This window comes from Periophthalmus magnuspinnatus, chromosome 4 (genome assembly GCF_009829125.3).
Source record: "Periophthalmus magnuspinnatus isolate fPerMag1 chromosome 4, fPerMag1.2.pri, whole genome shotgun sequence".
Classification (NCBI taxonomy): Eukaryota; Metazoa; Chordata; class Actinopteri; order Gobiiformes; family Gobiidae; genus Periophthalmus; species Periophthalmus magnuspinnatus.
In genome coordinates this window covers 17,917,712-17,944,739 of record NC_047129.1, presented here as the reverse complement: position 1 = coordinate 17,944,739, position 27,028 = coordinate 17,917,712, and the positions used below count along the sequence as shown (strand labels likewise).

General features: G+C 40.4%; 4 protein-coding genes across 4 annotated transcripts in view; 2 read left to right on the top strand and 2 right to left on the bottom strand.

Moving 5' to 3' along the window:
- stx6 (syntaxin 6) lies at positions 1-3,780 on the top strand. Its single transcript, XM_033964920.2, has 8 exons — positions 1-194; positions 719-888; positions 992-1,086; positions 1,168-1,227; positions 1,297-1,425; positions 1,620-1,726; positions 1,812-1,906; positions 1,981-3,780. The coding sequence occupies exons 1-8, from the start codon at positions 160-162 to the stop codon at positions 2,055-2,057; spliced, it is 768 nt and encodes a 255-aa protein (XP_033820811.1). The 5' UTR covers positions 1-159; the 3' UTR covers positions 2,058-3,780.
- A 115-nt stretch (positions 3,781-3,895) lies between these two features.
- LOC117369844 (uncharacterized protein KIAA1614-like) lies at positions 3,896-10,321 on the bottom strand. Its single transcript, XM_033965189.2, has 7 exons — positions 10,180-10,321; positions 6,816-7,663; positions 6,184-6,268; positions 5,497-5,674; positions 4,689-4,792; positions 4,449-4,621; positions 3,896-4,347 (listed from the first exon to the last, which is right to left on the bottom strand). Exons 1-7 carry the CDS (start codon positions 10,242-10,244, stop codon positions 4,151-4,153), a joined length of 1,650 nt encoding a protein of 549 aa, XP_033821080.1. The 5' UTR covers positions 10,245-10,321; the 3' UTR covers positions 3,896-4,150.
- Positions 10,322-16,568: 6,247 nt separating this feature from the next.
- On the bottom strand, positions 16,569-20,331 carry LOC117369843 (piggyBac transposable element-derived protein 4-like). The gene is made up of 3 exons (XM_055221527.1): positions 20,188-20,331; positions 18,431-18,679; positions 16,569-18,335 (listed from the first exon to the last, which is right to left on the bottom strand). The coding sequence occupies exons 1-3, from the start codon at positions 20,301-20,303 to the stop codon at positions 16,700-16,702; spliced, it is 2,001 nt and encodes a 666-aa protein (XP_055077502.1). The 5' UTR covers positions 20,304-20,331; the 3' UTR covers positions 16,569-16,699.
- A 948-nt stretch (positions 20,332-21,279) lies between these two features.
- wdr18 (WD repeat domain 18) overlaps positions 21,280-27,028 on the top strand; it is a 70,430-nt gene continuing 64,681 nt past the window's right edge. Inside the window, exons 1-3 of the mRNA XM_033965134.2 lie at positions 21,280-21,506; positions 22,477-22,587; positions 23,258-23,391. Coding sequence (XP_033821025.1) covers positions 21,297-21,506; positions 22,477-22,587; positions 23,258-23,391 — 455 coding nt within the window. The 5' untranslated portion in view covers positions 21,280-21,296. The remainder of the gene's footprint in view (positions 21,507-22,476; positions 22,588-23,257; positions 23,392-27,028) is intronic.

Here is a 27,028-nt window from a genome sequence, read left to right as displayed (position 1 = left end):
GGTTTCCGCTGCGGAAGCCGCTGCCTCTGCTGCATGTAAACAAAGCGGACAGCGGCTCAGGAGGCACACAGAGCTCCGTTTTAACTGAAACACTAGGTGTTTCCGTCCATAAATGACCAGATCCTCTGATGTTTGAAGCCTCAGTCTGACTGAAGCACGATGTCGATGGAGGATCCGTTTTTCGTCGTCAAAGGGTAAGAACAACACTGAACAGAGCTAACGGTTTACGCTAATGGGATGCTAACCCTGGAGCTAGCACTTCAGTCCAAATATCTGAAGCGCATTTGATCATTTGTTACAACGACGAAATTACGCAGAATAACAACATACAACGTAAATTGTTTAAATGTTTATGTGTGTGAACAGTGAGTCTGCTGCAGTGAGCAGTCCTTTAGCAGACACACATGGCACCAGGGCTAATCAGGTTTAAAGGGACATAAACATGGATCTGTCCAGATTTCTATGGGTCTGAGTAAGTGTTGCCAAAAAGTAAAAAAAGAAAGGATACTCAAATACTATCTGATATTAAAATGATTTAAACTAAATACTCAAACATACTATAACTTTTAACTGACTTATACTTATTTATAATTTGAATATCAAACCTCCTCTAACAGACTCACTCGACCAAAAGTCTTTTTTCAACTAACTGTCTGATTTTATTTGATGGTTTGTGTCTCATGTGTTTGATCACATATGTTTAATCACACGTGTTTAGGGAGGTGCAGAAGGCAGTGAATGCGGCGCAGAGCCTGCACCAGAGATGGAGCGAGCTCTTGCAGGAAGGAGGAGGAGCATCGAAGGAAGAGATGGACTGGACCACAAACGAGCTGAGGAATAGCCTGCGCTCCATTGAGTGGGATCTGGAAGACCTGGATGAGACTATCAATATCCTTTAATAATGTTGGTGTCAACTGTTTGTTACTGTTCGGCTGTGATTACATTCACTGAAGGCTTTGTGGTGCTGAGTTACTGTTCTTGACTTGTGAACGTATTGTGGAGTCAAACCCAAAGAAGTTTAATTTGGATGCAGCTGAGCTGTCCAAGAGAAAAGCCTTTATCACTAACACCAGACAAACTGTAAAGGTACTGTAAGAATTTGTCTCCCTTTCTATTCAGTCTGGTTATTTGGTCAGCAAAGGCTTCACTTTTGCTGCTTTTCTTCAGGAAATGAAGGAGCAGATGTCTAGTCCTGCTGCTGTCTCACTGGACAAAACAAATAAACAGGTGAGAACATATTGCGCTCACAATTAATAGTTTTTTCTCACATGGTATTAATTGTGATGTTATTTAAAGGCTTTGCTTGGAGAACGAGGTGCTCAGGGTCCTATCTGGCAACCAGGGCCTGATAAATACAGCCGCTTGGATCGGCAGCTACAGAACGCTAACTCTCAGTTTATTGAGGAACAGCAGACCCAGCAACAGGTATATTTACACTTCAGATGTGGACATGAGTTTGACGTGTATATATATGTTGTTGTTTTTTTTTATTAGGATCAATATTACTGTGATATTCATTTTTGTAGAAATGCTACTTTGGACTAATGTAGAACTATTTGTAGAACTTTGGACTATTGGCTGTAACACAATTGTTTGAAGACAAACTGTTTGTGTATCAGCTGATTGCAGGACAACAGGACGAGCAGCTGGAGCTTGTGTCTGGTACTATTGGAGTGTTAAAGAACATGTCTGAGCGCATTGGCATGGAGCTCGATGAACAGGCTGTGTAAGCTTACATTATTTATAATACTGCTACATACACATGGCTCTATTTCAGTCCCCTGTCTCACTACCGCCTCTTCTGTTCTCAGGATGCTGGATGATTTCGGTCACGAGATGGACAACACTCAATCCAGACTTGACAATGTTATGAAGAAACTGGCTAAAGTCTCCCACATGACCAGCGGTAATGAGCCTGTAGCTAACACATTCACAAACCATAACTTCTCAAACCTTCCCTAACTCGCTATGTCTCTTTAGATCGCAGACAGTGGTGCGCTATCGGTGTTCTGCTGGGGATCCTCTTCGTCATCATCATTCTCTTTGCGGTCCTTTGATTGATGGATGGTATTCAGATCACAAACATGTCTTAATCCTCTCTCTACACTCCAACTTTATGTGACCCGGTCGTCTTCAACCATTTTAAAATATCTGCGTCGTGTTGCGGAGCCTGGTGATCATACTGTGAAATGATCTTGTTTAGTCGATGAAGATGGCTGTTTAAAACTATTTGAGAAAATGATGAAATAATAATAATAATAATAATGAGGAGACTGATATCACCTCTGTTGTTATAGACAGGTAAATAACTAGCTTATACACTCCTACACATCGGCTGCAAACTGTTGGATTTACCTTTGCCTCGGCACAATCACTTTCAGCTCCGTCTCTCTTTTTTTAAATCTTTTTTATAATGGTCTTGTCAAGCATGTTTAATCTCCTTCCAGTGTATGACTAGAGTGATACTTTTTAAATTATGCAATCATTTCACATTTAAAAGTCATAATTTGTCTCTCACTTTTGGCTAAACCTTGTTCAGTCCTGGTTTAATTCTGTTTTTTTTTTTTGCATATGAAGTTATCATGGTGCAGCTGTTTTTCTCTAAGTAATAATGGTTCAAATTGAACACTGAAGCAGGTGAAGTTATTGTGACTGGACGACTGGACTGCACTGGATGACCTGCTTTTTTGATAAAATGTAAAGGCACTTTGGGTCTTTTGGCGTTCACTCAAAACTCTTTTTTCTTATTATTAAACAAAAAATTGTGTTTTAAGTTGAGCTAACCAGTAAAACCCAATTTTCTTTCTTTAGCGAATTGCATTTTTGGTTCTAATTATTAGTTAGTTTTTGGAAAAATTTGCAAAGATTCTACAACACTAAGATCTTTTCTGTTTACATTTTATTTTATTTGCATTTACTGACTGAATTTCTACTGCTGTGATGGAAATGGATGACGGCTTTCTCTGCTGCTGAGCTAATATTATTGAAAGCCATACTTCCTGTTATTGTTTGGCTGTAAATGCTTTGATTATTTCTGTTAGTTTCAGTCTGTAGTGTTTCAGTTGTAGCGGATATGCATGGTCCTGTTTCACACACGGTACACAGGGCAAATTTCCAAGTTTTCAAGATATGTCATAGTTTTTGTTTTTTGGACAATTTTCATTTGAATCAGTGTCGGCTCGTTATTCAGCCCTAATACCAAGAAAAATAATGACTGTAATAATGTGTAATATTTATACTTTTCTCGCTTCAGTGGAGTGTTACTGCATAAAAGCAGCATAAAACATGGTAAAAGGATTTACCTCGTGATAAAATGACATTTTAAATGTTTTTAAACCAGTGTTTGTGTTAAGAAAACTTTCATAAACTGTATTGATGATTTACATAAGGATGAGCAGGACTAAGAGTGTCGTTAGTGTGATTTCATGTTTTATTTTCTGAACATATTGGACACTTCATGTGATGTAAACCATGTTAACATCTCATTTATGTACCAGAGTTCATTACTGTTCTGACTAGAGTTAGGGTTAGTTTTACTTAAAACTTCCCACTGTACCATTAACCCTGTTAACTAAACTTTTGTCTGTTATATTTGTTTTATAAAATATGTTAACCAATGTGAACCTTCACATATCTGTCATGTTATGAACCACTAAACTGTAATCATACTCATTCTGTTCAGGATAACACTTTATTTTTTTCTGTCGACAAATGTTGAAAAGAAAGAACTGAAGCTTTGTTATTGATCAGTGATCAATAAAAGTCCTGGGAAAAATGTCTAAAATATGAGTCCTCTGTTCAAACCCCAGAAATGCAGTTATGATCTGCACAAAGATGTAAAACTAAAATCAAATAAGACGATAATATAACTTTGATGAAAGACCAAAGCTGAATTGAGTATCTCAAAACAAAACAATGTCTTTATTAAGACACAGCTGAGTTATAAATAATCATTATAAATACATAACAGGTAAATAAAAATACTGCGTAGGCTGATGTAAACCAGTATTATGATGCAAGACAACTTTGTGACAGGCAAATAAATTATTATATATTAAAAGTAAACAGCAAAGTGACTTTGAAAAGCACAGGTTGTCTGCAGCTGAAGCTCTAGCGCTAAAGGCTGCAGTCAGGAGTGTTCTTGGCCCCATCACCGTGGGGGAGGCTTCCTCTGCCGCAGCACTCGCACTCTCACACTGCTGCTGTGGCTCAGAAGCTCGGTCACCTGGTCCAGACTGAGGCAGGCCACTTTCTCCTCATTCACCTCCAGGATCTCATCTCCCACAGACAACAGGCCGGCATACAGCTTTTCAGTGCTGCTGTCCAATATGTCCTCCACGTACACACCTACAGAACACATTACATAACCGCTATACTGTAATACTGACCGCTGACATCACATTACAGAACGTTTATAATATAAGAGACACAGGTAAATACAGTGATACCTGAGTCAGCCCGTCCTTTCCCTCTGCTGATAATAAAGCCGTAGGTTTGGCTCTTGGGTCGACTGAGCTCCAGAAGCAAAGTCCCATCAGTGTAAACCTGGAGAATGCGTCCGACAGAGCGCACGGAGCTCGGGCAGCTCACATCCTCCACACTGAGGCACCGGTGCAGGGCGCTGTGGGCACAACACGGGTCACATACAGGGACTCAACCAGACCAAGACCAGGAAGTACAAGCTATACCTTTGAGCTCCAGGTTTGTAGTTTTCAGAGCGATCTTTCTTTTTCTGCTCCGACACAAAGTTCTGAACAGAGGCAGACTTCCTTAGCTTTAAAAAAGGTGACCCCTGCAATACAATGAAATAAGAAAAGTAAATACACTGCCTGACCAAAAAAAAGTCGCCACCAAAAACACACTCTAATATTTGGTTGGACCGCCTTTAGCTTTGATTACGCACGCATTCACTATGTCATTGTTTCGATTTCGCTTCTGCAATGTCACAAAATTTATTTCCATCCAGTGTTGCATTAATTTTTCACCAAGATGTTGCATTGATGATGGTCGAGTGTGACCGCTGCACAAAGTCTTCTCCAGCACATCCCTAAGATTCTCAATGGGGTTAAGGTCTGGACTCTGTGGTGGACAATCCATGTGTGAAAATGATGTCTCATGCTCCTGAACCACTCTTTCACAATTTGAGCCCGATGAATCCTGGCATTGTCATCTTGGAATATGCCTGTGCCATCAGGGAAGAAAAAATCCATTGATGGAATAACCTGCTGACCTCATTCTTTGAGCACAGATTGTTGCTGAACCTAGACCTGACCAACTGCAGCAAACCCTACCTATTTGCTTAGTTAAATCAAGGTGCTGACTTTTTTTTTGGCCAGGCAGTGTAAATGAATAACTAGCTTGATCATCACGCAGAATGTTTATTTTCTGGAGGATAATTTAAAGGGCCTCTATTATACAAAATTGACTCCTGTATTATTAGAGCTAATCAAGCAACTCACCAAGTCAGTTTAACCTTTGAAATATGTTTCTACGCACCATGGTAAGGGACTGAACAGACGGTGTTTTCTTCAGGAGGCCTTGGGGCTTTGTGTGACCTGAAGGGGGCGCAGGAGAGCTCGGCCTTGAGCTGGTCCTGTCCAGACTGCTGCTCCGACTGCGCCCCAACCGAACAGAGGAGAAGAGACGGCGAAGAGAGAGACGAGAGCCCTCCACCCTGAGACAAAGGGAGAAACCAATGAAAAACTATGGATTTATTTACAGTATTTCATTAAGATATGGTATAAAGGAGGGTACTACTCAAATATATGTAACTGTGCTTATGATTCAACGTTTTTTCCGCACTCTTCTCTTTTAATGTACATTTTTTTATCATTATTTATGTTTTGATTTGTTTGTATTGTATTTTTTATTCTGTAAAGCACTTGAATTACTTTGTGTACTAATTGTGCTATACAAATAAACTTGCCTTGCCTTAACTTCAGATGATATTTCTGAGAAGGACCTAAATACTTAAAGACTAGTACTTCGGCGACAGTAGCTCAGTTAGTAGAGTTTCTGAGTTTGAGTGCCTTGAAGGTGGAAAAGCGCTATATAAAAATATATAATGGCTGGAAGTGCTCATATAAGACTTTGAGTATTTGATAACCCAATATTAACGCTTCATAATGAGCTTTAAAGCATAAATAAACTTTGCAAACACAATCTTTGGTTTCAAACACTCACGGCTCAAGAGGAGAGTGATGCTCCGCTCTCATTGGCTGTTTTGATCTTTTGGTTCCGTTGGATTTAGATGCTGTTTGTTGATCCCCTGTGTGAGAAACAGTAATAACATGAGCACAAAAGAAAGAGGAATGCTACAGAAGTCAGTAGGCATTTTGCTGTTAAAGATAAATGATGATAAATTGACTCTTGTGAACTTTAAGCCATGTTATAATGTTGTTACCTCCTCAAAAACAGAGTTGTGTTTTGTTTCATTCACACATGTTTGAGTAACACTTTATTATTAGTCTGTCTACATCTCAAAGCTCAAAATGCTCTGTTCCACCTTGTGATGTCATGAAGTGGTAGTTTTCAAGTTTACAGCTACATTTTACCTTTAGTTCAGTAAAGATCCAGGTGAAGGTGTATGGAGTTTAAAAACACAGCGGAGCACTTCCTGTATTACCACATGACATCACAAGGTGGAAGAACTCAATCTAAATATATAGGGTTTGTGTGTTAAACGTGTGTGAATGAAACAAAAAAAACACAACTCCAGGTCTGTTTGTGATGAGGAAACAACATTAGAACATAGATCCGACAACAGCATAATATGGGCCATTTATAACATTGATTGACACATTACAGTTACAGACCTGTTGATGGGGAAGATTTGGAAAACTCGACCTCCTCGCTCCCCTCACCCACTCTTAAATCTCCCTGAGTTTGGAGCTCTTTCCGTGGGTTGTCTTCTTCTGATACCCTCTGCTCCGTGTGGTCCTCAGTCTTGTTCTGGCACTTCTGTTCTTTGGCTTTGCTTTTTTTGTGTTTTCTCTCTGTCCGTGTCTCATTGTGTTTGCCGTTGTGTGAAGCCGCTGGGAGTGACGTGAGAGGAGAAGGAGGACAGTAGACTTTAGATGTATTCGAAACAACAGTTTGCTCGGGGGCGTACGGGTTGATAGGCAAGTCCGATCTGGGCGTGGCTTGTTTATGGAGTTCATTTTGTTTTGCGTGATTGGTTCTCCTTCTGACCCCCTGCTCCCTTGCTTCTCCTCCATCACTATCGTTGTACGTAACCACGCCAATGTAGGTCTCTTTGATAGGTTCTGTGCGTAGACTAATGACTGGCCTCGCAGGTGGGTTTGGATACAAACTTTGGCTTTGGTTGTAAACTGGTGGGGTGGGGTGCAGCTGCAGGTTGACCCCTAGATGACCCGTGTACTGGCCGTCACCTATAGCTTTGTGTCGGCCGTTGACGTATTGCGACACATCTGGTTTGGATACCAGGATGTCTTGCCCTCGATGCCCCGCCCTTTTCTTCTGTCGCTCCTGGTAACGTGACTCCGCCTCCCTCTCCGTTTCATCTTCGAAGCGCAGACGGCGGTTTGGGGAGGATTCTGGGCGCCGTCTCGTGGACCGGCCGGGTGTTTGGGTGTGAGGGGGGTTGTTAAGATGGGCGGGCAGAGAGTTTATCTGGGAGACGGCACAGTACCTGACCCCCGGCCTGTGGGAAACAAATAAAAATACAGTAAATTATATAAAACCACATAAATTCAAGTATGAGAACTGTATTTTCTGGACTATAAGTTGCACTTTTTTCATAGTTTGTACAGGGAGTGCGACTTATGTGTGAAATTATTAAAATATATAATTTCACTTCTTGGTTACTGTCACACTGACAACTGCAGGAGGGCACTCTAGACTTGTGTACCAGTATCTACTACACGGTTGTTCTCTCCCCTGTTGTTCTCTATTTTATTGTTATTATTATAACTTGCCTTTAAAGATAAAATGTCTGTTCTTAGTCTCAGATTTTGTAAAATAAATTTCCCCAAAAAATGCGACTTACATATGTTTTTTTTTTTTTCATTATTCTGCATTTTTTGGTTGGTGCGACTTATAATCCAGAGCGACTTATCGCCTGTAAAAAAGGGTATATGTTTCATGTGTTGTATACCGACACCTCTAAACGTTTTGCTTTTTCACATATGGAGTCAAAACTTGACTCCACAATTCTCTTAACACGCATGACTTTGGACATGGGGCAGATCACCTCCTAAATACGCTTTTTGCTTGTATAAATTACTTTTCTGCTTGTCTCCATGGAGATGTTGCTTTGCCTGACATGTTCCACAGTATAGCATTAAACATGTCTATCTTGTTTTCATTTATTCATAGATGTGTTAATTGCTGAAGAAGCACCTCAACAACATGGCTTCTTACTGTGAGGGGGGACATCTTCATACTCAGTACTATAGCTATACTACGAAACAACATAAAGCAATAGCGTCTCCATGGATACGAGCAGGTGACGGACCCTCCACATTGTGCACCTTTAAAAATAATAATATTAACATTATTTCATTACACAATTTCATTACATTTCTTTAAACCTGGCTGGATATGAGCCAGTCACGATAACAAATTTTGAAGTAAGATATAATGCTATAGACAGGGCCGGCTCTACACAATAAGGGGACTAAGTAGCTGCATAGGGGCCCAAGGCTACAAGAGGCCCCTAAAGAGAGCTGAAAAATGTTGCATTGCACTTACCCAACTGGATAACATTAAAACTGATTAAAAAAAACCCAGAAAAAATATGGGGAAGACTAATGCTGTTCTCGTGGCTACTGGTGTTCTTAGATTTGATTTATCACCTTAGTATTTCTATTTGATGTTGGTAATAAAACTCAGTTAGTGGACATGAGTACAGCTGTGTGCCATGATTTGAGCTGTGAATTATCAAGTCTATCCCAAGTGTCTGTAAAGTGGCGGGGCAAATTTTGCTTAGGGCCTCCTGAAAGCTTGGACCGGCACTGGCTATAGAGACATACTGCGATAAACAATAATACTGAAACATTTTTACATAGACATTTTACATTTTTAAATAGACTGGATCATTTAAAGACATGAGCTGCAGCCGAATTAAGAAATAACTAGCCATAGAAGTGACTTATTCAACCCTCTACACCTAAAATATTAGTGTATTACAACAAAAATAACAAAAATCTCTCCAATTTTGCGATGAAAAAGTTGTTAAATATTGCGCCCCAAAATATATAAGGATAAGCTGATGTAACAACTATAGTGACAGGCCTAGCTGGACGTGTTGTTGCCAATGCCACAGTATGACAGGAAGCAGCAGATAAAACATGACGGCTCTCCACACTGAAGCACATGTGACAGCGTGTGATGTCCCCATGTGCAACTTTACTCTTGGGACGCAATTAGACCTAAATGTTCAACTACTGTGAATAATACGCAAATGAGACTTTATTTTGATATAGGAACATGCAGGAGCATTCATTCATTTGACTGTAAGTCAAACGAAGCCCCAAGAGTTGTGTTCATAGGTTTCAAGCTATGGTCCTTGGTCAAAATATTCTATCTTTTGAATAGGGAAAGATCCTCTGTGGGTGCTCTCAAAGTCTTTCAAATCAAGAAGAAATTATTTATCTGAAAACAACGCGTATGACTTTCAGATTAATATTATCTTATTAAAAAGAATAGTTCGGGCCATATCAAAAAACGGATACTAATGTACTGTATACTAAAGCCTGTATCAAAACTAAATACTCATTTGAACAAGTCTGAATATGTATCAATACTAAGAAAAATGATAGAATGACCACACGCTAACATAAAAAAATACTATTTACAATAAGCCTATTAAATTATTATATTATTAAAAAAGAGAGTTTTCATTCAAAATTCTCATTGTGGTATTGAAATTGAGATCAAATCAACCATATTCCTTAGTAGTAGAGTTAAGTTTTTAATTTTAGTGTTAATTTACAAGATGAAAATAATGTTAGAACTGCTTTTACAATAATATCATAATAATATAGGCCTAATATATGAAGACAGGACAGGACCATAAAGTCTCATATTAGATACAATAGAAACAGCGTCTGTCATGCGGACGGCAGACAGTTGATACACCTGTTGAATGCGACTGGTTTAAGTTACACACAAACATAAAATAAACGTTGTTGAGTGAAAGAATGGCCGATTACTCACAAGAAGCGCGTGTCGGGGGCCAGTAGGTTGTGGTCGGCTCTGAGGGGCTCGGGGCGACGCTTCATACGAGCGCCGTCCGCACACTGCTGCTGCCGCGGCAACCGAGCTGGCACAAAGGGTCGGACACAGGCGCGGGACAGGGGAAGGGGGGTGGGGGAGGGGTGAGGCTGACGTCAGCTCACTCCATTGGTGCATGGGACAGAGGAAGGAGGATTAGACGGAGCAGCTAGTCAGGACTAATTAACCTGACGAGAACTGACACACTGTTTACATCAGCACTGTGGATGGGCTGTGTTACAATGGGTTTGAATGTGTGTTTTTTAAAGCTAGCTAAAGTAATTTTTTCTTAGTTTTAAATATGAAAAGTAGTTCAAAGTATGTCATGTTTAAAGGTATAACGTCTACATAATTTTACTCAAATGCTATGGTAAATGGTGTGAAATCTCTCAGTCGCCCAGGTCTGATCCATAGTGAAAGACAAAGTTTAAATCTGTCAACTGGACAAAAACTTGTAGGAGTGAAGACGTTTTGCGGCTCATCAAGCCACTTCTTCAGTTCTGATCAGATTACTGGTGGACACTGCCTCATATCTATCTGAAGGGAAGAGCTAACTACACTGAAACTGTAAACAACTATTGTCTCTCACAGATCTATGATTCCATCCTCAGACCCAAAGCAAACACCCAAGCAGAGAAACAAGGAGAACAATAGAAGGGCAATTACAGGTTGAATAGGGTCATTAAGTCTGAAACTAGAGACGATAGCTGTTTACAGTTTCAGTGTATTTAGCTCCTCCCTTCAGACAGATATAAGGCAGTGTCCACCAGTAATCTGACCAGAACTGAAGAATCTACAACGATTTGTCCAGTTGACAGATTTAAACTTTGTCTTTCGCTATCATAAATGGTCAAATTTTTTCCACACTCAAAGCGCTTTACATCAAGAAACCATTCACCCATTCACTCACACATTCATACACCAGTGTACACAGACTCTAGAGGTGGGATGGGTTAAGTGTGTTGTCCAAGGACACAACAACAGCGTTCATCTGTGCAAGCTGGAATCGCACTGCCAACATGTAGGTCAACCAATAATGTTTTATGTAGGAATCAAACCGCCAACCTTTGAACCAGTGGGCTTTACCAACTGAACTACTGTGGCTCCTCTTACTCTAACTCTTTATAATGGCAGGATTTAACAAGCTACTGTGGATTATGTTTGATTCATACAAAATCCTGTAATTGCAAGAACATTACTAAATCTCTCATGGCCAGAGGCTTTTTGTGTGTTTTTTCCAGTTTCCACATCACCTCACTGACACAAACAGAGCTAACAGATAAGACGGGCAGATACAAATGGAAATCATTGAGTGACTAGTAAAGATTTCATCATGCTATTTCATCACAATATTACCAAATATGTAAGTGCGTCTGGGGATCCTCATGGTGGTAAAACTGTCTAAAATGATGTTTCATGGCCACGAGGGCAGGTACCTGTGTTTGTCTCCATTTTGCTGATCCTCTGAATCTGACACGTCTAAATCAGAACCTGAAAAAACAAAATATAGTTCTGTTCAAATGAAAACCATAAGACAAAACCCAAATAAGACATTTTATTATTATCTTTGGAGAATACATTTAATCTAAGAATCATGTGTTGCTTGATTATAGTAATGGACATCTGCAGTGGTGGAAAGTAACAGCAGTAAAAGTCGTAAAGCATAAATTTTAGGTATCTGTGCTTTACTCAAGTACATTTTATTTTTACTTCACTACATTTCAGAGCAGTATCTGTACTTTCTACTCCATTATGTTTTGAACAGGACTGAAAAGTAAAACTATTTTTATAATTGTCTGAGACCTGCTGAAAAGTCTGGGGGTTTATTTTTAACACGTTCATAATTTGAGCAAATAAAGATATACAAATTAAAAAAAACATCGATTTAATTGTTTTTATTGAACAAAATTCAACGCAAATCTTTATCTAAATCATTTGATGGTTTATAAGACCTCAAAATCTGCATGGAATTTTTAATAATTTTATTACTTTTACTTGAGTATTTTTTGCTCCAGTAACTGTATTTTTACTTAAGTAACAGAATTGAGTACTTCTTCCACCACTGGACACCTGTAACCTGTATTAAAACAAAGGGTCTAATAATTTCCATTTCTTTTCCAGGGAAACATAGAAGCCAATTACTACTGTAATGGAAATTTAAATATTGTGTCATTATTTTACCTTTTAGAAATCACATGGTCTCGTAACTAAAACTAATTTGGTTTGGTCGTCAAAGACAGTGTTAGAAAAACCTTTCATGCCAACCCTTTTGTTCCCTTTTGGTGGCTAGACTTGTTAAGATGTGTTGTAATGCAAGTGAAAGTAGATGCAACCAGACCATACAGTCGGCCTTCAATCCCTCCCTATTGACCCCCTGAGGGGACCCAGCTCATGAATATGTCCAGGAGCCAGTCTGACAACACCTCAGCAGAAGTACCACACTCTCTCCCCTGAAGTGTTCCACATCTAGTATTGTTTCTACTCCACATGCTACTTCACACCTTGTATTGTCTCTACTCCAAATGTTACCTCCTGAGGGGAACCGGCTCCTAAATGTCTACAGGAGCTGGACTGGCCACTCCTCAATGGAAGTGTCACATGCTTACTTTGAAATGTATGTCCTCTGGTCATCTCAACCTATATAAACTGGGTGCTTTCCAGCATTCGGGGTCTGACATAAGGGGGAGATGCTGTCGGACCTATTTCTTGCAAGAAATAAACTCTTGTCTATGCTTCAACATTCACCAGAGCCTGAAAAAGGAGTCTTATTTCCACGACACTACATATTAACGACAGGAAAACACAGAACAATCCACTTCAGTCTGAAAGCCTTTTGCACTTAAACATGTACAGACGCAGTATAATTTCATCCTAAATAAGTACTGTACCTACTGTTATTTTCTCCTCTTAAGTTTGAAACCCTTTACCTCTTAAACACGTGCATAGACATCATTTCATCCTGACGATGTGCAGTACCTGTGTTATTTTCCCCTCCTCTCGCTGATTGGCCGTCAGCTGCCGGGGCCCGGAGCAGGTGCTGTAGGATGCTCCGGTTCAGCTGCACTCTTTGAGTCAGAGACAGGATGTGGCTCCTCACCAGCGCCACCTCCTGGAGCCCGGCGAAGGGGTACGGCACCTCACTATCGGCAGAACCCTCGCAGGGGTCAAAGGTCACACTGTCCAGGTCACTTTGAGAGCTGACCTCAGGCATGTCTTCATCGCTGCTGCAGGAGGTGGAACCCGCAGTGAGAGAGTCGACAACATGTGAGCCAGAGCTGTTGGCCTTCATGCTGGAGTCGCTGGAGTTATTCAGGTCAGGATAAGTCCCTGCAAAAAAAGAAAAACGTAAAATGTTTAAATATAAATGAATTAAATGCAAAAGAGCAGGAATGACACAACCAATATGTGGAAATCACCCGGGAGCCTTCTCAGGGTTTTAATCAAACTAAAACGGGCACAGTAATCCTCCTGCTCGCTATTCCGCCTATTCCTGACCAACACTCAGGGCCAACATTCCTCATGAGCTGCACTGGGTTTAACCGCTGCTTCTACGGAGGATAAGAACGTCTACTTTACATAGTCTTAGATAGAGTGATACGGAATAAAAGTGATGCTGTTCTGGAAAAACTCTCGGAGCGGGAGCATTTGAAAGAAGAGAGAGGAAATATGAACTCATAAACTAGAGTGCCGTTAATATCAGAACATGATTGTAAAGGTGTGAACTAGGGATGCACCGATCCAGCTTCTTCTGTTCTGATACCGATGCCGATACTTTGGCTTTAAGTATCTGCCTGATATCAACCGATACCAGGACAGGGACTGAAAATAGCATTTATTTACTTTAAACATAAACAGCATGAGGTAAAACAAAATATCCAAATATGTTTGTTTTTTTTTACAAGAGAACAGCTCTGTAAAAATACAAACTTAATATCATGAGTCTGACAACCTCCCACTGCCTGTAAAATCCTCTCCGTAGCACCGTCTAAGACCAGACTAAAAACCCTTCTCTTCTCCCTGGTGTTTGGTTTTAGCTCAGCAGGATATCTTTCCCCATGTGTTGCATTTTTGTATATCTGTTTTCCTTTGTTGTTGTTTATGTGAAGTACTTCAGGCAGCTTAGAATGTATTTTAAATGTGCTATATAAATAAAATCAAGTTGAACTGAATTATGAGACGTTTTGGAGCAACATTGTCCCGTAAATCATCTTATTGCACCAATTTACAGACCAAAATGAGATATCGACTGAACTAATATCTGGGAAGCCAATATCTGATCCACCAAAGTTCTGTTCAGTATCAGCGTTGATATCATAACTACTACAGATATAACAACATCTTTGAATAGACAGGATATTTTGTTCTCTGTCAAGGACATTTTATTATCTGAGGAATTGCCGCCTTTGTGATGTGATAACTGAGCCCTTCAAACTGCAATTTCGATTTGATTGTGATAAATTGTGCGGCCTTAGTTCTGAGGATTAAAATCCAAATAAACTGCTTACAGATTCATTACATTATTCGTGCTATAAATGCTGACAGGGCCTGAGTCCATTCACACCTGAGCAGTTAGCACACGTGACATGGCACACACTTAACACCATTAACAGGTGATGCTTGTGCACAGCAGGAGATTTGGGGGACTCCAGCCAATCAACACCTTGAAAAGCACTAGTGTTATGTATTATTATTATTATTATTATGATTACTAAAGCTAACCATTTATCCTCAGGAACCTATGTGTGAAATAAACACATACCTGAACCAATCTTTTCATAAGGTAAAAAGCATACCGAACTAAGCCGCAACAAATCAAAAACATACGGAGAAGATTACTCGGCTATGTAGGTCGGAGAGATAAAGTGACTGACTCAAAATCCTAACTTTGTCGACCAAAACTATGAAAATAATTTCGGCTTCTGGGTCACTTCGGAATTACAGCCCATTTCCAAACCTCTGCTCATATTTCATCTTATCAACATGGACCCTCCCCACAGTGTTCAAATGCTTCAAATACTTTGTAATCCAGACAGCTGTCTCCTCCTCAGTCCTCTAAATGCACAAAATAGTGGTTTATTTAACACATGAAGTGACCTGTGAACAGTGTCAAAGAGGAAAAACAACAGCAAATGGTTAGTTTTTCAGAATCACGTTAGCAAAAATCATACATTAACTCTATTAACTTAAGTTAGCATAATAGGCTACCGGCTTGCCTTTACTTTTTCTTCAGTTAAGTGCTGTTGTCTCACCTGTAATGTTGTCCACACATTAGTAAGAATGTAACAATGTCTCTGTAATCTCACCTGGATCAGACAAGTCCTCACTTTGTCCATTTGTGTGGCTGTCTCTCCCTCTCTCTCCCTGTTCTTCTCCAGGTTTTGAACGTCTTAGTTGCTCTTGTAGACACCCCCCACTGGATGTGACTGGCTGCTCACCGCTCCGTCTGTCCAGGGCTCGGGCTGCTGTTGGCGGAGGCTGTAATTTTGCCCTCCCCATGGGCAGAGTCTGGAGCAGGGCAGAGGAAGTGTTTGTGTTGGATGATATGGAATTTCCTTTGTTAATACTGCAGCTGCGCCTGTCTGTACTGAAGCAGAGGCAGAACTTTGTAAGGTTTAGCGCATATTCAAGGCTATGAATGAAAAATACACAGGCCTGTGGTGCATAAACAAGTTTTAATATTTAAACTGTTTTGACCCCGTGACCTATTTCCAACTGTTCAAGCCACAGATCTTATTTCAGTGTGGGATTTTAAAAATGGCAGTTATTATTTAAGTGGGGATATGTTTATATGCACATTACATGCAAAACTGGATTCATTAGCGCCACTAATGCACTTTAATAATCTGATGATAAACATTTATAATCACACCTGCTTTCTGTTTTAAAGGGTGTATTTGTATTGTTCTGTATTTTCACAGGGCGCTCATGAAAAAGACTCTGGTAATCTCATTGGCCTGTATAAATAAGGAAAATGGAAAAAAATTAAAGTTTTTGGTCATTATTTCCTCTCAAACCGACCCATTATGTAGGCAGACTGTTGCTATGTTTCCCAATCAGGGGTTACAGGGATTTGTATCTGATCTGTTATATTCTTATTGCTATAGTTTATTCATAAAAACAAAATTGAAAAAATTCTGAATAATAGATCAACCCTTTAAGGACTGAGCACATTATAGACCATTATAGCTCACCTAGACTTTTTTTTCATATTTTTTGGAATGTCTCTTAAAGAATATCTGAAGTTCTACTAGCTCATGGGTTTGTAATCTTTGGTAAAAAGCAATAGTTTATGTATGTATGAGTGTATGTGAAAAAACAACAATAAGAAAATCGAAAATTCTTTTTGATTCTTTCAGTAAAGAGGAAATTAAAAACTAAATGAACACATGCAAAATGCAATATATATACATTCAATTACAAAATGAATTGAAAAATAAACATGAACAGTGAAACATTATATATGTTAATTCACAAAATTAGTAGTGTGATACATCCTGAAACAGTTCCTGTCCAGCTGCATGCAAAGTCCCATATCACACTCCTCACACTGCCACGGAGTGCAGCGTCTGCAGAGCACACACTGACGCCGTCCCAGGCTGGCCCTTTGGCTCTTTGACTGTCCATAGCTGGTAGGGACAGGGAGGTGGTTAGATGCGGGCCCTTTGGGCTGTGTTTTGAGAGCAACTCCTAAAAGCTGTGATGTGAGCTTCTCCTGAAAATCCTGCCTTGTGGGGGGTCTCTCGCCACGGATAGTCGACAGCTCTTTTGAAATGATGAAGCTGTTGGTGACAGCAATGTCCAACATGTGCTGAAAAACTGTGATGTACCACCTCCTCATTTTCCTGTGGGCCGTGTTGGTTTTCAGCAGCTGGTCTGATGTGTCCACTCCTCCCATGTAGCGGTTGTACTCACCCACCGCTGTGGGCCTGGGGATAGGCACCTGTTCACATGTGCCATCTGCCTTCTTCGTCCACCGCAGCACCGTCTCTCCAGTGAACACTGAGTGGACATTTGTACACATGGACACCTCCTTTGTGTCCATCCACTTCACAAACAAAAGGTCCCCATCCCTCAACCAGCGAATGGACCCTCGTGGCGATCTCTTTGTCAGGGCGTTCTCCGGTGACGTGGGAACCCCAATCCTCCCTTGCCTGTAAGTTCCACAGGCTCCGAATCCTTGCTGACCCAGGTGGCGGAATAGTTGTGGGCTGGTGTAAAATTTGTCACAATAGACAATATACCCACTACCCAAGTAGTCCTTGTTGACAAGGGAGGAAACAACATCAAATGAAAGTCCATTCACTGAGCCTTGGGATTTGGACTTTCCGGTGTACAGCTGGTAGTCGACCGTGTAGCCATTGTTGTCCGCCAACACAAAAAATTTCAGGCCCCACTTTATAGCCCTGTCCCTCATGTACTGCTTCAGTGACAGCCTTGCTTTGGTGGCTACCATCCGTTCATGCACCGAAATGTGCTGCCGAGGGTGGTAGACAGCCATGCAGCGGGTCCGCAGCATGTCAAACAGTGGCTGGACATGGTGAAGGAGGTCATAGTCCTCAGTTCCTCTGGCTAGGTCATTATGGACATCTTCTGCACTGTCACTAATGCAGAAAAATGACAAAATGCTCTTAAACCTGTCCCGTGGCATGACAGTAGCAGGAAAGGGCACTTCAAAAATGGTCTGCTTTCTCCAGTAGTCTGTCATTTTAGGGAGATTCATCACTCCCATGTAGAGCAGAAGGCCAATGAATTTCTTCAGCTCCTCAGGGGTTATGTCCATCCACTGATACTTTGTCCCTCTCTCCAGGTGTCGAAAAGCTCTTTTGTTTGTGCTGGAGCACAGTAAACTCAACACCTCTGCATCAAAAAAACAGGAGAAAATGTCGAGTGGAGTGTGTGTCCCAATATTTAGAGGAGCTTGGATTCCTGGTGTCCGCCTGGGAATGAACTTCAGTTTTGGTGGGGCTACATCAGGATCCTCTTCCGTCCTCCATGCCCTGGAAGTGAGACTAGGTGGTAAGTGGCTCCTGAAAGTGCCCCCCCTGTGACTACAGTGGCTGCGACTGTGGCCACCAGATGGCCCGCCTCTCGAATTCATACTGAAAAAGAAAGCAATAACAAAACATATTTTTGTGTGATAATTGTATGAAAACCTTGTGATAAAAAGACAGATTTGCATCAGTTTATTACTTACTCAGGTGAATGTGAGGGGATTGTCTCTCCTTCACTCACTGCCCCATTCTCCTCAGCGCTGTCCCCCTCCATGGAGACATCCTTCTCTGTGAGACACTGTGGTGGCCTAGGTACCCGCGTTGACCGCCTCAAAAATTCCTGCTTTGCTCCTCCAGTCCTAGAAGCTGGACTGTGGGGTGACCTGCTCCTATCACCTCCTTTCTTTTGTCCCCGGTGCCTACAGCGACCTCTTGAAGATTTCACGACAGGACTTGTTGTAAAAAACAAACAAACATCAAAACATGATTTAGTTGTCTGACAGTTGCAATAACAATGTTGTAATACATTATATCAAGTAATTATTAAGGAACAATATGTTTTGTACATGCATACAGCCTGTAGAACATGGAGTAGAAGGTGCTTATATGCCTAACGCAGTCTTTTACATATGCATACACTAGATAAGTATTTTATTTGCAAAGTAGTAAAATATCTTATTATTGGCGGTCCAAAAACTTCTTCTCGCATCAAGAAGCTTTACTCCAGCGTAATACAGGCGCACGTGGAGTAGTATCTACTGTAGAGCCCTAGTACTGTACTGTGCACTACTTTACAGAGAAAGCAGATTTACTGTAGCACACCAGCCTTCTTTGAACGCTAGCTGTTATCATTTGGATCAGGGGTGCTCAGACTTTTTCAGTATGTGAGCTACTTTTAAAATGATTGTGTCTGAAAGATCTAACACCTAATACAAAAATGTTAAACATATATTTATTTGTAAATGTATTATGAATTCTTACATGTACAGTGCATTTTCATGTACCTTGCACAACGTCATGAGATAATACTGCGCAACACATTTGAACTTCCTACATGTTCATAATTACTTGAATGATGATTACTGCTCTGACTTGCACTGAATGAGATCAGTGAGGGATGCATAGTTCAGGCAGTAGCTTCTGACAGCCAGCCAGGAGTAAAATTGCATTTTTCGTTTGAAAGCGATAACAGAGCTAATCATGTTGATTACGGTTTTGTCTTTTTTATAGCCATAAAAATCGTGTTAAACGAAGTATCAGAATTTACTGCATTTTTTCACACAACTACTTCTATTTTACACATCCATCCGTATTTTTTCTTTTACGCATCGAATAAATGACTGGGAAAATCCCCACAGCCCCGCGCTCTCATTCGTCACCTTCGAGGGACAACAGAGGCAGATTACCGTAATGACGGTAAAATATTTAGATAGCGAGGGAGGAGGCCCCGGGGAAGACCCAGGACACGCTGGAGGGACTATGTCTCTCGGCTGGCCTGGAAACGCCTTGGGATCCCATCGGAGGAGCTGGAGGACGTGTCTGGGGTGAGGGAAGTTTGGGAGTCCCTGCTTAGACTGCTGCCCCCGCGACCCGGCTCCGGATAAGCGGAAGAAAATGGATGGATATTTAGATAGCCCCATGTCTCCGCTTTGAGACGCCGTTTGAATTTACATGAGGTCACGGCTAGTTGCGGAGTTACGGTACTGGAAAGTCCGCAACCGCACTCTATCGGCAACGATAGGATCCGACGCTATAGGGTTAAGCTAACTCGTGCTTGTTTATGCGTGTGCAGCGCCCATGATGTGAAATAAGGGTCAGGTGTAATCTGACTGGTTTGTCCTGTATATTAGTCATGTTACTGGATGGATGACGGGACGTGATCTACCCAAAATGCCTTCGCGATCGACGTAATGAACACCCCTGATTTAGATAATGAAATGCGGTCTTCGACGCCATTTACCTGGAGTGAGATGACCCCCGCAGACCGTCTCCTCCGCCCTCCAACCCTGCCTCTTCCTCGTCGCCGTCCGCTACAAAGTCCGCCTCCTTCTTCGCCCATTTTCGTTTTGTAAACATGTCCAAAAAGATGTCAACAATGTCCAAAACGTCGATTCACTTCTAATACTTCCACTACTACTGGCGCCTCGCATGGACTAGGAGGATCCCAGCGACTCCTGCGCTCTGATTGGTCATTTTAGAGGGACTACGTAAGCACGTTACCGTAATGATAGTGGCGTTTTTAAAGAGCCCCGTGCCTCTGCTTTGAGATGCCCTTTGAATTTACATGAGAGCACAACTGGTTGCGGAGTTACGATAATGGAAAATCCGCAACCGCGAAACTATCGGCGGCGATAGCATCCATCGCTATGGGTTTTATTTTATTATTTTTTTTATTTATTATTTTTTTAATTGAACGTTATCATTACAAAATCTAGCAGAGGTAATGACATATAAACAAATAATATGGGGATTACACCTTTTGTGAGGCATAAAAAGGAGCACATTATACTTTTATAAAACCAAAATCAAAACAAAAGGACTTGAGACATTGAATGTAGAATTTTCTTGGCACAGACAGATTTAAGCAATGTCATGGAGGAGTAGAATAGTTTAAATTCACGCTATAGGGTTTTAAGAAAAAATTTGCAACTGATCTGATAGTGTAGCAGTCATATAGACTAATAATGTAATAAATATCGTAAACGTGTAATTATTTTTGAATTAGAAAAGACAAAAGTCAAGGTGCAAAAACATCACAATGTTAACGTTTCTTTCTGTAAAACAAATCAACTTGAGTACATCCATAACTGCACTACAGCTCCCAGCATCCTCCCCGACTCACCGGAAGTGACGACAAGCCCACTTGTACTCGCCGGTTTCCCGCGTCCTGTTGAATTCGATATATACAATGTAATAATGTATTTATTTATTTTTTTATATTTGTGTAATACATAATGCCCTATGTCAAAGCTTAAGGCTCTTGCAATATTATTGTTTATACTATTATATGTATGTTAAAAAAAAAAAAAAAAAAATCCCGCGTGCTGTTTTGTGCTGTGCAGATCCAACATGGCGGCCCCGTTGGAGGTAGTGGTGAGCAGTGACTCGAGTTCACAGCTGTGGAACTGCACCGTATTCGACCTGCACAGCGGCTCCAGCCTGCTGTCGTACCGTGGGGGTAACAGCTCAGCCCGGACACTGACGGTGCTCAACGGGGAGTACCTCCTGTCCGCGCAGCTCGGCAAGAACTTCATCAACGTGTGGGAAATCCAGAGAAAGGTATCACCATGGAGATGCTCAGGGTCCTTCACCTTAACTGTTGACATGTAATACAAACCTGCAGAGCTTTGTTTTCTTAATTCTAAGTCAAATTTTAAAAATACGGTGAATAATAATAATAATAATAAAATGCTGCTAGTTGCTATCTTTAGTAGGCCTGTCACAATAAATACTCTATCTACTTATGTAACAATATATTTTCGTGTGAACATCTACTTATCTATGGAGGCTATGGCTAATTATTGGTTCATCATATTTATTTCTTGCATCTCAGGCCTTTTAATGATGCTGTCTATTTAAAAATTGTTTACTGGGATTGACCTGCTTTGTTATTGTATCAGTGGCATTGAGTACTGGGTCGCAGGGGCAGCAGTCTAAGCAGGGACTCCTAGACTTCACTCATACCAGACACGCCCTCCAACTCCTCCGATGGGACCCTAAGGCGTTCGTGGGACATTTTATATAATCGTGATAATCGCCAACAAAAATAATTGCCATTATATCACTAGAATGTGCAGAAAAAAGCTACCTAACCACAGGGGAGTTGACAAAGGGGTCTGTGGTCCCAGGGTCTTAGGGGCCCAGAATTGTGAGGCCTCTTGACCCGGGCCTCCAAATTTCTGTCGAGTGCCCTCTTTATCCATAATGTTCTCCTCTAGATCACAGTTGTTTTCACTGATAACAAAGTGCTATTATATAAAAGTTGTTAATACATGGAACCTATTCATATCTATAACATTTTTAAGCTGTCAGCAACTTTAATAACTATCGTGATTTATAATTATTACTTTGGCCATGATAATTACAATACAAAATTTCAGTATCCCATGCCTAGCCTACAGTTAACAGAGTTTGTTAACTAATTTGCCCACCCTTTGATTTTGCATGAAAACACAAAGGCTAGATGTGCACAGTAACATCCTCTGTTTCATGCTTATTCTGATTTGACACTTTGTCTTTTTTTATCCAGGATCAGCTTCAGCAGAAGATCGTGTGTCCAGGTGTGGTCACCTGTCTGACCGCTTCACCAAACGGACTTTTCCTTGCCACAGGTGTCGCAGAGGCAATTTACCTATGGGAGGTGAGTGTTCTTTTTATATGTTTTATATGGCCCTATTAGATTTATTCCATGGTCAGAGAGAACTGTAAGACTAACTTCCGTGCATTATTTTAGTATAACTGCAGAGGTACTGCAGGAGTTAATCACTGTTCTATATCACTACACTAAGTGCTTCACAATAGCAATGGGGAAAAAATTTATAACTGTTAGGCGCATAGACTGTTTATATAAATAGACTTAGCTAACTTGTCACCTGTTCCAAATGATCATAGGCGTGCTTCCGGCTCCATCGACTCTGGCTCCAATTCACTTTACATTGAAAAACTGTCACCCCTCTGTGTCCGAGATAAGAACATTAATAACAGACGAATCAGGCGGCTTGTTTCCCTGAAGGCACTCCTTTTGGCATTAGCAACAGGTTTGATTGACAGCTTTGCTAAGCGCCTGCTCCGTGCTAAACCAGCAGTGCGGGCAGGAAAGGGCTGTTACCTTCATGGGATTTAAAAGATAACTATTTTCAGTTGGTGTGATGGTATAAGAGGATTAAACAATGAGGAGGACCTTTGCATTGTGTGTTAAAACTGCATATGGCACTGCACCTCGTGGTTTAATGCTTAGATAATGGCCAATGTAAAATATATTTTTATCAGTCCATGTGTCCATGTGTAATATTTCCACTCTTCTTGCTCAGGTGTCTACAGGGAAGCTACTGTCCGTGCTGAGTCGGCACTATCAGGACGTCACCTGTGTAAAGTTTACAGATGACAGCAGTCACTTTGTCTCCGGAGGAAGAGATAACCTGGCTTTAGTGTGGAGTTTATCCAGGTAGAACTCAATCAGCCACGTATCTGCTTATTATTCAAGATACAATATTTTTATTGTACTACGAAATTATGTTTAGAGCACCAAACACTGCATAGTTTTGATGTAAAGTGCAATACAAAAGATGTAAGCGCCCATCCAATAACTCCATAGATAACCCCAGTGTGAACATGAGCACATGTAATAAACAGGAACAGTCCTAATAGCAGACAGGGACACACAGTTTGCTATGTGATGTATTTTATTTCATGTCAAGGCAAGGCCAGTTTTTTTGTATAGCACAATTTGTACACAAAGCAATTCAAAATGCTTTACAGAATAAAAAACACATTAAAATCACAATACAAACAAATCAAAACATAAGTAATCATCATAAAATTAACATTAAAAGAAGAGCGCAGAATAAAAACCTTTCAGTCATATCCACATCTAAATAGAACCATTTTGAGCCTGGATTTAAACACTGCACCAATGCAAGCCCAGTTCAATGTTATTTTATTGGTGGATGTAGTTATGGTCCATTTAATTTGTTTATTGAGGTTAAGTTTTACTCAGCATTTTAGTGAAGATGGAATTATTTAAAATGCATGTCAGAGTACAGTGTTTGGACAGCTCTAGATAGTGGCCACTAGAGGGAGCTTTTACATAGCTGAAGTGACGCTTTACAGGTTTGTGTTCCTCTCCTCCAATCAGACATCTGTCAGTCTCTTGTTGCACACTCTCAGTATTGTTAGTGACACATTCCCAGTCAACTGTAGCTTCACCACATCTCGTTAGAACATGTTACACTTGCTACTTTCTCCCAATTGCATCAGCATTTTCATCAAGATAAGCGCTTTTTCATTGTACAAACGGCATTATTTTTACTTCTTCTTCTGATAATTCATTTGTGCTTGTTCAGCCTGTTGCAATTATATACAAGACTTGGGATTAATTGCCAAATGCGTCGCTTGTGCTCACTTCAGACTGCTTACACTATGGGTTTCTTTTATGTTTTGGCATACCAATTTCCCTTGGGTGATTTTAAAATCCCTATGATAAATCCACGTACTTTTTATGGTTGACAGCTGATAAAGTTGTAAGGTACTTTTTGCCAGGATGAGGGAGTGCATTGCTTAAGGCGAGATCAGTTAGTCAATGAAGCTTGCCAAAACTACCACTTTTAGCAGTATTAGAAAAAGTCTGGCTGTTGGCTTCACTTGTGGTGAGTTTTGGTTGGGGATGTTGTCAGTGTCTGGGGTTGAGTGAATGATGGGATACAGCTGATGCGTCTTTAAAGGTCCTATGTTACACAAAATTTACTTTTGTGAGCTTTAAGTCATGTTATAATGTTGGTACCTGGTCAAAAACATATCTGGAGTTGTGTTTGTTTCATTCACACATGTTTGAATAACACTTTATTATCAATCTGTCTACATCTCCAAAGCTCAAAATGCTCCGTTCCACCTTGTGATGTCATGAAGTGGTAGTTTTAACATTAACAGCTCCTTTTACATTTACTTCAGGAGAGATGGGCAATTCCAGGGCTGAAATTATCCAAATTATACTATGTGAAGGTGTATTGAGTTTAAAACACAGAGGAGCACTTCCTGTATCACCACATGACATCACAAGGTGATTTAAGAGAAAAGCTCAGCCTAAATATGCAGGGCTTGTGTTAAATATGTGTGAATGAAATAAAACACAACTCCAGGTATGTTTGTGATGAGGAAGCAACATTATAACATGGATCAGAAAACGGTGTAATATGAGCCCTTTAAAGGAACTAAAAAGAAGCAGTTTATAGCATCCACTCTTTTTTTAGCAGGGCTCGTAATGTTTTTACACACAATCTATTTTTGGCAGTGGCTGTTTAGAGAATACTTTTTACCATTACAGAAGGCAAAGAACATTTTATAACCTAATAGTGCACATGGCAAGGATGGGCTGAGTGTTGCATTATACTGGACAAAAAGGAAAACACAGACCATTAAAAAACACCACAGGTAGCCCCACTGGCATTGAAGGATGAGTCGAATGCAAATTCTCCTACTGGGACAAAGTGGAACATATTAAGAATACAGTGCGGCTCATAGACTGTGTAAAGAAGTGGAGGAAGTGATTGTGATGTCACCCACAACGTTTGGCTCCAGTCAAATGACGCTCATTGAGGCTAGAGCAGTTATAGCGGTGAATTTGGAGCCAAGTTCGATATTTGGAATTCCACCGCGAATATCATAGTAACCAAAGAGCCAATCTAGAGCAAAGCTGATGAAGGTAACGCCCCTTCCCACCTTAGCAACTCTAGTGGGATTGACCTCGGGGGAAAAAGACGCCTGATTCGTTTGTTATTAATGTTCATATCTTGATTTATTGGTACAATAGTAAAATAGAAACACCAGGATTGTGTAGCGTGGGTTAATCCGAACATTTTAAGATCAAAATGACGAGCCTGACAGCAGCAGTTACAGAAAGAGAGTTGACAATCTTTCAATGTAAAGTAAATTGGAAGCAGATTTGATGGAGCCTGAAGCACGCCCATGATCACTTCCTATTTGGAACGTGGTGGCTAGCAGGTTAGCTATGTCCATTTATATATACAGTCTGTGGTACAACTGCAAGATTAATCAAAATTGTATCATAATTGCAATTTGAAAAGATTAGCAAATTGTAAAGGCTGCAGTTTCAGAAATACCACCATTTCTTTCACAAACAACTTAATATCTGGTCTTGTTCAGCATTAGACAACTGCTAACTCTGTAGTTTTTAAGATCTGTGATTCTTGTATTATTTTGTCAGCTCATATTTCAGTCTTTGCCAATTCTTGTGGACACATTTAAAATGATAACATTGAACAGAATCTTATTATTAAAGCATAAATCACAAATCTAATCGCGTTCACAATGCTTGTCAGAAAAAAGCACAATTAGATTTTTTTCCCCTCCCAAATCGTACAGCCCTAGAATTCTACACTTCTGCATTACTACACTTAAAATTTTCCAAGTTTATTGTAGTTTTGTCATATTCATACTACTACATGCTCAAACGTAATTATAAAATCTGTAGTCAGCTAAAGACATGTCCTGTGCATCAGCTACAGAGAAAGAAGCATGGTGCTGCACAACTCTCGCAAAGCTATTAAAGGGCCTGTATTGGATCTCAAACCATGAGTCGGGAACATGTTGTCCTTTGGCTGAGTCCTTTCTGATACTTGCACTATGACACAGAAACACCTGTCTGTAATCGTGTCATACAAGTGTTTCCTTATAGTTCTCCAATCTCTTCTTACCATTTGTTGTTTGTTTTTTTTTGTCGCTTTTGAAAATGCACCATGACAGAGAATCACATGTCTGAGATGGTGTCAGGCAGTTTGTTTCCCATGATTCTTAGTAACAATGCACCTGATTGGACAATAAAAGGTGACCATGTCAGTAGCTTCTGCATTAATTATTATCAGAGAAAATGCAATGTCAAATGTCTAGATTGTTTTACAGTCTCAGTTTGTTTCTTATTTTGCAGCTTTTTCCAAACAGTAAATGATGTAAAGAGCAGTTATTTTGAAACAAATAAATTGGGGAAATGCCCTTTTAAAGAAGACATATTGTGCTTGTGTCGCTCTATAGTTATAATCTCTGACACCTGCGGATCATTATGCTATGAC